At 43.8% G+C, this 14,634-nt stretch overlaps 1 protein-coding gene across 1 annotated transcript; it reads left to right on the top strand.

Moving 5' to 3' along the window:
* The first annotated feature begins 1,202 nt into the window (after window positions 1-1,202).
* Window positions 1,203-2,298, top strand: LOC123106325 (uncharacterized). The gene has a single exon (XM_044528524.1). It carries the CDS (start codon window positions 1,518-1,520, stop codon window positions 2,004-2,006), a length of 489 nt encoding a protein of 162 aa, XP_044384459.1. The 5' UTR covers window positions 1,203-1,517; the 3' UTR covers window positions 2,007-2,298.
* The last annotated feature ends 12,336 nt before the right edge of the window (window positions 2,299-14,634 follow it).

The following is a 14,634-nucleotide window of genomic DNA, read 5'->3' as shown; positions in this document are numbered from 1 at the left end:
ATACGCATGCATGGTCAAGCCATCAGCGTTGAAGTCCATCTACCATACCAACATGCAATTCCCTGCGGTTAACTTCAACCAAACCCTCTATAGCCACTGTTTTCTTACCATCTCCTATTTTCTTATTTTTCTTCCCATGGACTTTTGAGACCATAATAAAAAAAGCATGATAATGCATGTCTCGTTTATTCATCATAAAGATTATAGTATAAGCTATGTAAACATCGACCTGACAAAACTAAAAACATAGCAAAACGCTAGTCTTTGTATAAAAAAAACATCAGCCAAAATGGAAAAATACAATCAAGACCGAAGAATCCTCTGAGCTTGACACCAACGCTCATCACTTGCCTCTGGCTCCACTACAGGAGCCATCAAAGAAAAAAAATGAATCACCTTCTCACCCGAGCTCGACGCGGCTCCATTGCTTATATGCAGCTCTACGGACCTTCAAGATGACTCACCAAAGACAAAATCATTACCATCGAACGAAGTAGAGCAGGGCAACACCACGGACATCCGATCGAACTCCATATCTGGCACCCCTACATGACTAAGACGTTACATCCACAAACCACGAACTTAGCACACGATCCACCATGTTTCAGATGCCAATGATGCAGACCACAATCTGCATCCATGTCTGAAGCAAACATCGTCATAACGACAGAGCCTGAGGACACAAGTCCACCACGAGGATGCCGTTGCCACACCGTTCTTACATGAACGGTCAGATTTTCAGATCTATCCCCAACCATAGGATCGTACGCCTCTTCGGAGAAGGATCTGAAGAATCTTTATTCAGCGTCACCATCACCGCCATCGAAGCCAAGACAATGAACAATGTAAAAAACCAAAACTACTAGGGCCTAAAGCGATCCACACGCGTGGATCTGACAACCCACCCTCACCATTGAAGACCGAGGCCGTCGGCGGAGGGGGAGCCGCTGGCGGACGGCGGTGGAGGAACTCTCCTTGCGGCAGGCACTGGCGATATCGCCTATCTTTCTTGGAGGGGGAGAAAGAAAACGATGCACCTTCTTAGCAAGAGATTACTACCAGAATAATAAATTCAAAACTACACCATTAACACGCGCGTACAAGAATACAATACGGTTGCAAAGTACTAGTAGTACAAATAACCCTTGGCCTCCCGCCATTCGTATGCATATATACAACCCGATCCCTTTAGCCGTCCCTCCACTACCACTAAATCAAAAGCATAACCGCCCATGGCGCATAATATCCATTTAGTTGGGCCATGGACACGTTTGGCATGCGTGTACGCATGATGCATTCATGATCCATTTGCCCTCTCCTCTCCTCTCCTCTCCTCTCCCTCGATCGCCCCACCACTTCTTCAAAAACCAACCACCTTCGTCCTCTTTCCCTTCTTCGTCTTGCTCACGCCAAGAAGCACGGCAAGAAACCGTTGGTCCATACCAGCACGACAGGCCGGCCGGTGGTGATTAGTTAGCTAGCTAGCTGCCGGTGGCTCTTTGCTACTATGTACGTACATGGGGCAGGAAGAGGACGCCCTGACCGTGGCCTTCTCGTGGGAGCAGGAGCTGGGCATGCCAGAGAGCCCGAGGAAGCCGCCGGTGATCTTGTCGTGGGAGCTCGAGCCGGCCGTGAAGAAGCCGGTCTCGACGGTTGAAGGACGTGGTGGTGGCATGCGGGAGGGCCAGAGGAAGGTGCCGGCGCTGGCGAGGCGGCTGTCCGTGCCGCCGCCCCCGGGCAGGCCGGCGGCGAGGGGCTACTCGAGGGCCGTCCGGCCTGAGGACGACCCGTTCCTGGCGGCGTACCTGGCCTGCACCAAGAGCGGCGGCGACGGCGACGGCAGGAAGATGAAGACCGCACCAACAAGGGAGGCCAAGGGCCAGAGGCGGTGGAGCGGGCTCGGGCGTGGGCTCGGCGCGCTGTCGTGCAAGAGGTCCAACGGCGTGGTGGAGCAGAGCATGGTGAGGATGGCCAAGCTGCCCGGGCTGGATCCCAGGGATGCTTAATAGTAGTAATTATGTCCTAATTTATCATCGTCGTCATCTCCTCTTTTTTGTTTGGTATGGTTTGCAGTAGTTTCTTCCTGATAAACTTTGGTGATTAGATGTAGAAAGTTTGAGAACACGCTAAATTTGTACGTGTGCTGAAGAGGAAGCATGCATCATCTCAATTGCTCAGAGATTTGGCAGCAATCTTCATCTTCCTATAGCGCTACTGTGTGAGTGGCATAAGCATCTTGTTTCTTCTTCTTGTTCTAATCTGTGATGGATGGATGGATGGATGGATTGATTTCCATGACACTGACTCTCTGCCCTGCACTTGCAATTTTCTACCTGTCAGTGTCAATCAACCAGACAGTGACATGCAGAGGTTGACCGAGACTTGGAACATTCCGTTGCTAATTTCTTGTGCTTGTGTCCATTGTGCAGATAGGAATATGGATCACTGCTTGGTACCAACAGAAAAGTCGTTTATACAGATTAGGTAGGGGGTCTAGTCACAAGCACAACTGCTGCTGCGGTTTATCTGCAAGTTGCAGATAGTACCTGAATCCATACTAACTTAGTACTAGCTGGTAAGTTACAGCCCAGAGGAAAACCTATGGCCCAGTGATACTGCCTGCATCCATTTCTCTGACCATTTCCATGCCGTGAGGAAAACTTTGGAAGGAATTGCAGGACACGTCAGGGGAGAGAAGGAGATGGCCCAGAAGGACCTTCCTTCCTTCCCTTGATTTTTCCTTGGCTGACAGAGAAATTTGAGTTATGGGCTTGGACACTTAGGGTTCGAACGGTCAATGAGAAAAAAGAGGGAGCATTACACTCTCTGAAACATCTTGCGGCGATCTTGAGCGTTCTATCTTTGAAAGTTCCTTCGTTAATTTCTTGACTTTGTGATCATTGTGTGAGTAGGAATATACTCCCTTCGTTTTAAAATAGATGACCCAACTTTATACTAACTTTGTATTAAAGGTAGTACAAAGTTGAGTCATCTATTTTGAAACGGAGGGAGTACATGTGTATGTGTATATATATGAAGCACTGATTGGTAGTAGTAACAGGAAAGTTAGGCAGGTTGGAGGTAGTACTCTGAACCACGAGTGAAACTGGGCAATGGCACACTGGCAGTTCGTTAGAGACCAAGGAAACATATCATTAAGTGATGGTACAATCCTTTTCTCTGACCATTTATTTTCATAGACAAGGACACAATTATTTTCATTGGATACAAGTTTTTGGATTGAAAGCCACATCAACTGAAGGTTTGCTTATCCTTGGAGGGCATCAAAGACGTCAGAGAAGTGGCCGCCAGACGCTACATGTGTGGTGTGAGAGATGGTCCAGACAAGGACACTCTCTGATTATGTTTTTTCCATGGCTGACAGAGAGGTTTCGGGCTCGGACACGGACAAAGGTACATCAAACAAATAGGCATGTGTCGTAACCCGGCGCCGACCGGCCCCTATTGACGCTTGGAGAAACTTTGGAAACAGTCGGCGACATGGACGCGACATTTATATCTGTGATGCCACGACATTGGACGCAAACTCGGAAAACACAGCTCGAGAAACAAAGAAGACAAAGATATAATGGCGCGATTCACAAGCCGAATAGCTGATTCTGATCAAAGATTTATTCACAGCTGGGGGAAGATAGGCTCTTCGCAAAGGGAAGCAGAGATTGTCATGCGCTTTTATAGTTGGATACATAAAATCTTAATGCAAAAGAAATGTCACTTTATTGTCCACTGTGATAGAGACCTTTATTATGCAGTCCGTTGCTATTATTGCTTCCATATCAGAAGATTGTATAAAGCTTATTTTCTACACACTAAAAGATCATACATATTTAGAGAGCAATTTTTATTGCATGCACCGATGACAACTTACTTGAAGGATCTTACTCAATCCATAAATAGGTATGATGGACTCTCATGGCAATACTGGTTTAAGGGATGTTTGGAAGCACAAGTAGTATCCATACTTGGTGCGAAGAATTTGGCTAGCATGAGGGAGAAAGACAAACTCAACATGTTGGATGATCAATGACAATATGCTTTATTTCAGATATAAGAAAACATAACCCATTACGTTATCTTCCTTGTCCAACATCAACCTTTTAGCATGTCATATTTTAATGAATGCTCACAACAACAAAAGATGTCCAAGATAGTATATTTATATGTGAAATCTCTCTTCCTTCAATATTCTTTCATGAATTGTTCAAGTGACCAATACAATGTTTGCTAACCTTCAATAAATTTACCACTTCTACTTCTTATATGTGAAGTCATCACTCCCCTAAGAATACTTCATAAATTATAGATACGTTGGAGATGTATCACTTCACGGGAGAGTTTTGTCCGCACGACGACGTGATTATGGTGATGATGTTGCTACCGATGCAGGGTTTCGCCTAAGCACCGCTACGATATGATCGAGGTGGATTATGATGGAGGGGGGCACCGCACACAGCTTGGAACAATCAACTTGTGTGTTCTAGGGTGCCCCCTGGCGCTTATATAAAGGAGCAAGGGGGGTGGTTGGCCGGCCCTCCTAGGGCGCGCCAGGAGGAGGAGTCCTCCTCATAGTAGGAGTAGGACTTCCCTTTCCTACTCCTACTAGGAGGAGGAAAGGAAGGAGTAGAAGGAGAAGGAAGGAGAGGGAGGAAAGAGGGGCCGGCCCCCTAGTCCAATTCGGTTTGGGCTAGGGGGCGCGCGCTCTGCCTCCTCTCTTCCACCACTTGGCCCATGAGGCCCAATACTTCATCCGCGTATTCCCCTAACTCCCCGGTACTTCGAAAAATACCCGAATCACTCGGAACCTTTCCGATGTCCGAATATAGTCATCCGATATATCGATATTTACGCCTTGACCATTTCGAGACTCCTCGTCATGTCCCCGATCTCATACGGGACTCCAAACTACCTTCGGTAAATCAAATCACATAAACTCATAATACCGATCGTGATTGAACGTTAAGCGTGCGGACCCTACGGATTCGAGAACTATGTAGACATGACCGAGACATGTCTCCGGTCAATAACCAATAGTGGAACCTATATGTTCATATTGGATCCTACATATTCTATGAAGATCTTTATCAGTCAAACCGTATAACAACATATGTTGTTCCCTTTGTCATCGGTATGTTACTTGCCCGAGATTCGATCGTCGGTATCTCAATACCTAGTTCAATCTCGTTACTGGCAAGTCTCTTTACTCGTTTTTATAATGCATCATCCCGCAACTAACTCATTAGTTGCATTGCTTGCAAGGCTTATAGTGATGTGCATTACCGAGAGGGCCCAGAGATACCTTTCCGACAATCGGAGTGACAAATCCTAATCTTGATCTATGACAACTCAAAAAGTACCATCGGAGACACCTGTAGAGCACCTTTATAATCACCCAATTACGTTGTGACGTTTGGTAGCACACAAAGTGTTCCTCCGGTAATCGGGAGTTGCATAATCTCATAGTCATAGAAACATGTATAAGTCATGAAGAAAGCAATAGCAGTAAACTAAAACGATCAAGTGCTAAGCTAATGGAATGGGTCAAGTCAATCACATCATTCTCCTAATGATGTGATCCCGTTTATCAAATGACAACTCATGTCTATGGTTAGGAAACATAACCATCTTTGATCAACGAGCTAGTCAAGTAGAGGCATACTAGTGACACTCTGTTTGTCTATGTATTCACACATGTATTATGTTTCCGGTTAATACAATTCTAGCATGAATAATAAACATTTATCATGAAATACGGAAATAAATAATAACTTTATTATTGCCTCTAGGGCATATTTCTTTCAGTCTCCCACTTGCACTAGAGTCAATAATCTAGATTAGACAGTAATGATTCTAACACCCATGGAGCCTTGGTGCTAATCATGTTTTGCTCGTGAGAGAGGCTTAGTCGACGGGTTTGGAACATTCAGATCCGTATGTATCTTGCAAATCTCTATGTCTCCCACCTCGACTTGATCGCGGATGAAATTGAAGCGTCTCTTGATGTGTTTGGTTCTCTTGTGAAATCTGGATTCCTTTGCCAAGGCAATTGCGCCAGTGTTGTCACAAAATATTTTCATTGGACCCGATGCACTAGATATGACACCTAGATCGGATATGAACTCCTTCATCCAGACTCCTTCATTTGCTGCTTTTGAAGTAGCTATGTACTCCGCTTCACACATAGATCCCGCCATAATGCTTTCTTTAGAACTGCTCCAACTGACAGCTCCACCGTTCAATATAAACACGTATCCGATTTGCGATTTAGAATCGTTCGGATCAGCGTCAAAGCTTGCATCAACGTAACCATTTACGATGAGCTCTTTGTCACCTCCATAAACAAGATCTGAAGTTTCATGATCATCATCATTGGCTTCCTCACTAATTGGTGTAGGTGTCACAGGAACCGGTTTCTGTGATTGACTACTTTTCAATAAGGGAGCATGTACATTTACCTCATCAAGTTCTACTTTCCTCCCACTCACTTCTTTCGAGAGAAACTCCCTCCCTAGAAAGGATCCATTCTTAGCAACAAATGTCTTGCCTTTGGATCTGTGATAGAAGGTGTACCCACCAGTATCCTTTGGGTATCCTATGAAGACACATTTCTTTGATCTGGGTTTGAGCTTATCAGGTTGAAGCTTTTTCACATAAGCATCGCAGCCCCAAACTTTAAAAAACGACAACTTTGGTTTCTTGCCAAAGTATATTTCATAAGGCGTTTTCTCAACGGATTTAGATGGTGCCCTATTTAACGTGAATGCATCTGTCTCTAAAGCATAACCATAAAACGACAGCGGTAAATCAGTAAGAGACATCATAGATCGCACCATATCTAGTAAAGTACGATTACGACGTTCGGACACATCATTACGCTGTGGTGTTCCGGGTGGCGTGAGTTGCGAAACTATTCCGCATTGTTTCAAATGAAGACCAAAATATTCTACTCCACGATCAGATTGTAGAAACTTTATTTTCTTGTTACGATGATTTTCTACTTCACTCTGAAATTCTTTGAAATTTTCAAATGTTTCAGACTTATGTTTTATCAAATAGATATACTCATATCTTCTCAAATCATCTGTGAAGGTGAGAAAATAATGATACCCGCCGCGAGCCTCAATATTCATCGGACCACATACATCAGTATGTATGATTTCCAACAAATCTGTTGCTCGCTCCATAGTTCCGGAGAATGGCGTTTTAGTCATCTTGCCCATGAGGCATGATTCACAAGTACTAAGTGATTCATAATCAAGTGATTCCAAAAGTCAATCAGAATGGAGTTTCTTCATGCGCTTACACCAATATGAGGTAAACGGCAGTGCCACAAATAAGTTGCACTATCATTATCAACTCTGCATCTTTTGACTTCAACATTATGAATATGTGTATCACTACTATCGAGATTCATTAAAAATATTAGACCACTCTTCAAGGGTGCATGACCATAAAAGATATTACTCATATAAATAGAACAACCATTATTCTCTGATTTAAATGAATAACCGTCTCGCATCAAACAAGATCCAGATATAATGTTCATGCTCAACGCTGACATCAAATAACAATTATTCAGGTCTAAAACTAATCTCGAAGGTAGATGTAGAGGTAGTGTGCCGATGGCGATCACATCGACTTTGGAACCATTTCCCACGCGCATCGTCACCTCGTCCTTAGCCAATCTTCGCTTAATCCGTAGTCTCTGTTTTGAGTTGCAAATATTAGCAACAGAATCAGTATCAAATACCCAGGTGCTACTGCGAGCTTTAGTAAGGTACACATCAATAACATGTACATCACATATACCTTTGTTCACCTTGCCATCCTTCTTATCCGCCAAATACTTGGGGCAGTTCCGCTTCCAGTGACCAGCTCCTTTGCAGTAGAAACACTCAGCCTCAGGCTTAGGTCCAGACTTGGGTTTCTTCTGTTGAGCAGCAACTTGTTTGCCGTTCTTCTTGAAGTTCCCTTTCTTCTTCCCTTTACCATTTTTCTTGAAATTGGTGGTCTTGTTGACCATCAACACTTGATGCTCTTTCTTGATTTCTACCTCCGCAACTTTTAGCATTGCGAAGAGCTTGGGAATCGTCTTATTCATCCCTTGCATATTATAGTTCATCACGAAGCCCTTGTAGCTTGGTGGCAGTGATTGAAGAACTCTGTCAATGACACTATCAACAGGAAGATTAACTCCCAATTGAGTCAAGTGGTTATGGTACCCAGCCATTCTGAGTATATGTTCACTGACAGAACTATTCTCCTCCATCTTGTAGTTGTAGAACTTATTGGAGACTTCATATCTCTCAATCTGGGCATTTGCTTAAAATATTAACTTCAACTCCTGGAACATCTCATATGCTCCATGACGTTCAAAACGTCGTTGAAGTCCCGGTTCTAAGCCGTAAAGCATGGCACACTGAACTATCGAGTAGTCATCAGCTTTGCTCTGACAGACGTTCATAACATCTGGCGTTGCTCCTGCAGCGGGTTTGGCACCTAGCGGTGCTTCCAGGATGTAATTCTCCTGTGTAGCAATGAGGATAATCCTCAAGTGACGGACCCAGTCCGTGTAATTGCTATCATCATCTTTCAACTTTGCTTTCTCAAGGAACGCATTAAAATTCAACGGAACAACACAATCGGTCATCTATCTACAACAACATAGACAAACAAAATACTATCAGGTACTAAGTTCATGATAAATTAAAGTTCAATTAATCATATTTAAGAACTTCCACTTAGATAGACATCCCTCTAATCATCTAAGTGATCACATGATCCATATCAACTAAACCATGACCGATCATCACGTGAAATGGAGTAGTTTTCAATGGTGAACATCACTATGTTGATCATATCTACTATATGATTCACGCTCGACCTTTCGGTCTCAGTGTTCCGAGGCCACATCTGCATATGCTACGCTCGTCAAGTTTAACCCGAGTATTTCTGTGTGTGCAAAACTGGCTTGCACCCGTTGTATGTAAACGTAGAGCTTATCACACCCGATCATCACGTGGTGTCTCGGCACGATGAACTTTGGCAACGGAGCATACTCAGGGAGAACAGTTGTACCTTGAAATTTAGTGAGAGATCATCTTATAATGCTACCGTTAATCAAGCAGAATAAGATGCATATAGGATAAACATCACATGCAATTAATATAAGTGATATGATATGGCCATCATCATCTTGTGCCTATGATCTCCATCTCCAAAGCACCATCATGATCACCATCGTCACCAGCTTGACACCTTGATCTCCATCGAAGCATCGTTGTCGTCATGCCAACTATTGCCTCCACGACTATCGCTACCGCTTAGTGATAAAGTAAAGAAATTACATGGCGATTGAATTTCATACAATAAAGCGACAACCATATGGCTCCTGCCAGTTGCCGATAACTATGTTACAAAACATGATCATCTCATACAATAAAATTTAGCATCATGTCTTGACCATATCACATCACAACATGACCTGCAAAAATAAGTTAGACGTCCTCTACTTTGTTGTTGCAAGTTTTACGTAGCTGATACGGGCTGAGCAAGAAACGTTCTTACCTACGCATCAAAACCACAACGATATTTCGTCAAGTTAGTGCTGTTTTAACCTTCAACAAGGACTGGGCATAGTAATATTCGGTTCAATTAAAGTTGGAGAAACTGACACCCGCCAGCCACCTATGTGCGAAGCACGTCCGTAGAACCAGTCTCACATAAGCGTACGCGTAATGTCGGTCCAGGCCGCTTCATTCAACAATACCGCCGAACCAAAGTATGACATGCTGGTAAGCAGTATGACTTGTATCGCCCACAACTCACTTGTATTCTAATCGTGCATATAACATCTATGCATAAACCTGGCTCGAATGCCACTGTTGGAGAATGTAGTAATTTCAAAAAAATTCCTACACACACGCAAGATCATGGTGATGCACATCAACGAGAGGGGAGAGTATCGTCTACGTACCCTCGTAGACCGTAAGCGCAAGTGTTATGAGAACGTGGTTGATGTAGTCGTACGTCTTCACGATCCGACCGATCCAAGTACCGAACACGCTGCACCTTCGAGTTCAGCACACGTTCAGATCGATGACGTTCTTCAGCACGACGGCGTGATGACGGTGATGATGTTGCTACCGACACAGGGCTTCACCTAAGCACCGCTACGACATGATCGAGGTGGATTATGGTGGAGGGGGGAACCGCACACGGCTTGGAACAATCAACTAGTAGGAGTAAGGGGGGAGGCCGGCCGGCCCACCTAGGGCGCGCCAGGAGGAGGAGTCCTCCTCCTAGTAGGAGTAGGACTCCCCTTTCCTACTCCTACTAGGAGGAGGAAAGGAAGGAGGAGAGGGAGAAGGAAGGAGAGGGAGGAAAGGAGGAAAGGGGGGACCGTGCCCCTAGTCCAATTTGGTTTGGGCTAGGGGGGCCGCGCGCTCTGCCTCCTCTCTTCCACCACTTGGCCCATGAGGCCCCAATACTTCTTCCCCGTATTCCCGTAACTCCCCGGTACTCCGAGAAATACCCGAATCACTCGGAACCTTTCCGATGTCTGAATATAGTCGTCCAATATATAGATCTTTACGTCTCGACCATTTCGAGACTCCTCGTCATGTCCCCGATCTCATTTGGGACTCCAAACTACCTTCGTTACATCAAATCACATAAACTCATAATACCGATTGTCACCGAATGTTAAGCGTGCGGACCCTACGGGTCCGAGAACTATGTAGACATGACCGAGACATGTCTCCGGTCAATAAGCAATAGTGGAACCTGGATGTTCATATTGGCTCCTACGTATTCTATGAAGATCTTTATCGGTCAAACCGCATAACAACATACGTTGTTCCCTTTGTCATCGATATGTTACTTGCCCGAGATTCGATCGTCGGTATCTCAATACCTAGTTCAATATCGTTACTGGAAAGTCTCTTTACTCATTTCCGTAATGCATCATCCCGCAACTAACTCATTAGTTGCATTGCTTGCAAGACTTATAGTGATGTGCATTACCGAGAGGCCCCAGAGATACCTCTCCGACAATCGGAGTGACAAATCCCAATCTCGATCTATGCCAACCCAACAAGTACCATCGGAGACACCTGTAGAGCACCTTTATAATCACCCAGTTACGTTGTGACGTTTGGTAGCGCACAAAGTGTTCCTCCGGTAATCGGGATTTACATAATCTCATAGTCATAGGAACATGTATAAGTCAAGAAGAAAGCAATAGCAGTAAACTAAAACGATCAAGTGCTAAGCTAACGTAATGGGTCAAGTCAATCACATCATTATCCTAATGATGTGATCCCGTTTATCAAATGACAACTCATGTCTATGGTTAGGAAACATAACCATCTTTGATCAACGAGCTAGTCAAGTAGAGGCATACTAATGACACTCTGTTTGTCTATGTATTCACACATGTATTATGTTTCTGGTTAATACAATTCTAGCATGAATAATAAACATTTATCATGAAATAAGGAAATAAACAATAACTTTATTATTGCCTCTAGGGCATATTTCCTTCACCGGCGTCAAGAGGAAGAGGAATCCGGCTACAAAGAAGCCACCTTCTTCATCCACTCCCTCCGCCCCGGAAAGAGGTTCCCCGGTGATGCCGCTCAATGGTGTTGCTCCCCCCGCAAGTGAGGCGTTTGACGAAATGGCCAGAAGGTATGCGTCTTCAGTCATGGCAATTTTCTTTGATTTTTGCCATTTTGCGATAGCTCGTGACTTGTTGTTGTTCACTATAGTGGTGGTTCGAACAATGCAACTGCCGAGTTCGTGAACTTGTTGGACACCAATGTCATTGACATCGATCAAGCCCCGTTCGCCCCATTCGACTACAATGAAATGGAGGGCGACGTGGATGATCATGGTTGTGAGGAAGAATTGGAGGAGATCGATCAGGTAGCGTATGAGCAATCACAAACAAAAACTGGAAAAAGCCAGAGATCGAAGAACTACACGATCTTGGAAGATCAAGTTCGGATCAATGCATGGACTGCAGTGTCTCTTGATGCATGCACGGGTACTTCTCAGACCGCCAAGAGGTATTGGCAAAGGACCGAAGATCAATACTTCCGCATGATGGGAAAGTACCCTAATAGGACTCCACGCACATTTCGGTAGCTTCAAGGGCGTTGGGAGGTGATCAAGCCTATGTGCAGCCATTGGGCAACTTGCTTGGAGCAAGTACGCAATGCACCTCCAAGTGGAACCGTGGAATCCGACTATGTGAGTTTGTTTTGCCTTTTTTCAAGTTGTGCATCATCATATTGTATCATATGAAATGATTGCATCATTTCACTTTGTTCACATTGTGTAGGACAAAATTGCCCAACATAGATACAAAGACATGGAAACTTCGGAAGGAAAATTCTTCAAACTAGAGCATTGTTGGGACTTGCTCAAAAAGTGCGAGAAGTGGAAGTTGATCGACAAAGAATCCCTACCGAAGAGAGGTTCACTTACAAACATCGATGAAGATAAGGATGATGATGGCCCAAGAAATTTGAACAAGCCCGATGGCGACAAGAAGACTAAGGAGAAGATGAAGAGAGAGCATGAATCATCGAGCTTGAGGGAGAAGATTGATGCCATGGTGCAATCAAATGAGTTGATGTTGTTGAAGTCGTTGGAGATCAAGAAAGAGTTGGCCGATAAGAAGGCAAAGGGGAAGCAAGAAAAGTGGCAATTTCTCAAGAAAGAGGGGCTGTGCAAAGCGGCCATTGAGGAGAGTAGAGCATGTGCCGCTGAAGACAAAGCCATGTCAAAGTTGCTCGCCGAAGAGGACAAGATCATGACAATGAAACTCAATGACATGGACGACCTCACCAAAGAATGGCATGATATGACAAGGAGAGAAATCTTGAAGAGGAGAATGGTTGCGTCGGCCAGTGCGTGTTACAGTGCCGGAGATGTTTTCTCTGCTCCATATGATGGCAATGTCGATGATTTCGGTGCGGGAGTTGGAACAAGCGTCGGACGTGGATTCGGTGGTGGCGATGAACTTCAAGATGGACTCGATGGCGCGGAGTGAAGATCGACCAAGATGATGCCGGACGTGGTCGTCACTTTTGCAAGACCCTCTTTTGCATTTGTCCTACTAAACTGAAGCTTTTATTTGCATGTAAACTGTGTTATGTTGTTTGAATTTGAATTTATTTGTGGGAACATATGTCAAATTTGAGAATTGGGCGTTTTCGGTTTACGAGTCGACGCGGCGGTGCCCGAGCCGACCCCGCAAAAAGCCAACCCGTAAAAAGTATATTCTGCGAATATCCTTCGCTTGAGGGGTCTGCATGTGCGGCCGTCTGAGCCAGCCTGCAAAAGCCATTTTCTGCAAACTGGAAACATGTTTTGCGGGCCGGCCGGATGTGGGGTCTGCTAGAGATGCTCTTACACAAGTAAAAATGAGTTTGCATCTTAGCTTGTTATGTTAACGAGTCGAGCCGAGCTAAGTTGTTATCTTAACGAGCTCTAACGAGTTGAGCCAAGCTAGCTTGACTTGGCTTGAATTCTAGCCATAAGTCAGACCATTAAAACAAACACATTGTTTGTTCCTGGATAGGTTCATACCAGTCCACTAACACGGATACGAGAGCCGGTCATTCAACCATATCCCCAACACATCCGCGCACGTCCAACCAATTTCATTTCAAACACATAGCAATATGAGCAAATTAAGCTGGAAAATGCTTCGCTAGGGTTTTACCCCCCAGTCATCAGGAGCAAGTTTTTTTTAAATACTTGAGAATGTTTTCAAACTTGCACGTATTTTAAATTTTTGCATTTTTCAAAACACGAGTTTTTTGAAATTCTAATATTTTTTAAAAAATGGGAGCATTTTTCTCAAATAGCAAACATTTTTTTAAAAATCGCATAACATTTTTTAAGAAATTAAATAACATTTTTCGAATTTGTTAACAAAATTTGAAATCCAAAACATTTTTTGAAATTTTGAAACTCTTCATCAATATTTAGAAATATAAAAATTCTTCAAATTTGTGAACATTTTTTGAAATTTCAAACGAATATTCGAAACACCAAGATTTTTTTGAAATTGTGAACATTTAAAAAGGGGAATTTCTTGAAAAGGAAAACAATAAAAACCATAAAAGAAAAAACACTAGAAAACAGGTTAAAGAACAGCAAAACACAGAAAAAAACCCAGTAAAAACCGAAACGAATCCTTCCGAATGGTTCCCAAAGCAGGACAGCTAAAATGGGATAGCTGAAGCCACGATCAGTCGCTCCCTTTCCTATGCAAAAATCTCCAGGAGTTTGACACAGAGAGCGTCAAATAGCTCAAGCGAGGTTTACTTCTTTTTTTGAGGATCAATATCCCTAGCGAGGTATAGCAGCGCCCCCATAACCGGGCCTCGTTGTCTCCAGAAGAGTTATCCTAAGAACTGAACTGGGCTGAGGTAGGACCAAATAAGTTTGAAGTCCATGTGAAAATGTTTGTATTTCTCAAAAAAAAAATTGTAAAAATGTTCCCTTCCTTTTTTTGTCCTCTTGAGAGAATGTATGTTGGTTTAGATTGTCTAGAAAAAATTGTATGTTGGTTTAGCAATGGTATCATGTAGCCTTAAG

The sequence above is a fragment of the Triticum aestivum genome, chromosome 5A (assembly GCF_018294505.1).
Source record: "Triticum aestivum cultivar Chinese Spring chromosome 5A, IWGSC CS RefSeq v2.1, whole genome shotgun sequence".
In the NCBI taxonomy this organism is placed as follows: Eukaryota; Viridiplantae; Streptophyta; class Magnoliopsida; order Poales; family Poaceae; genus Triticum; species Triticum aestivum.
This window is presented reverse-complemented; position numbering and strand designations above follow the sequence as displayed.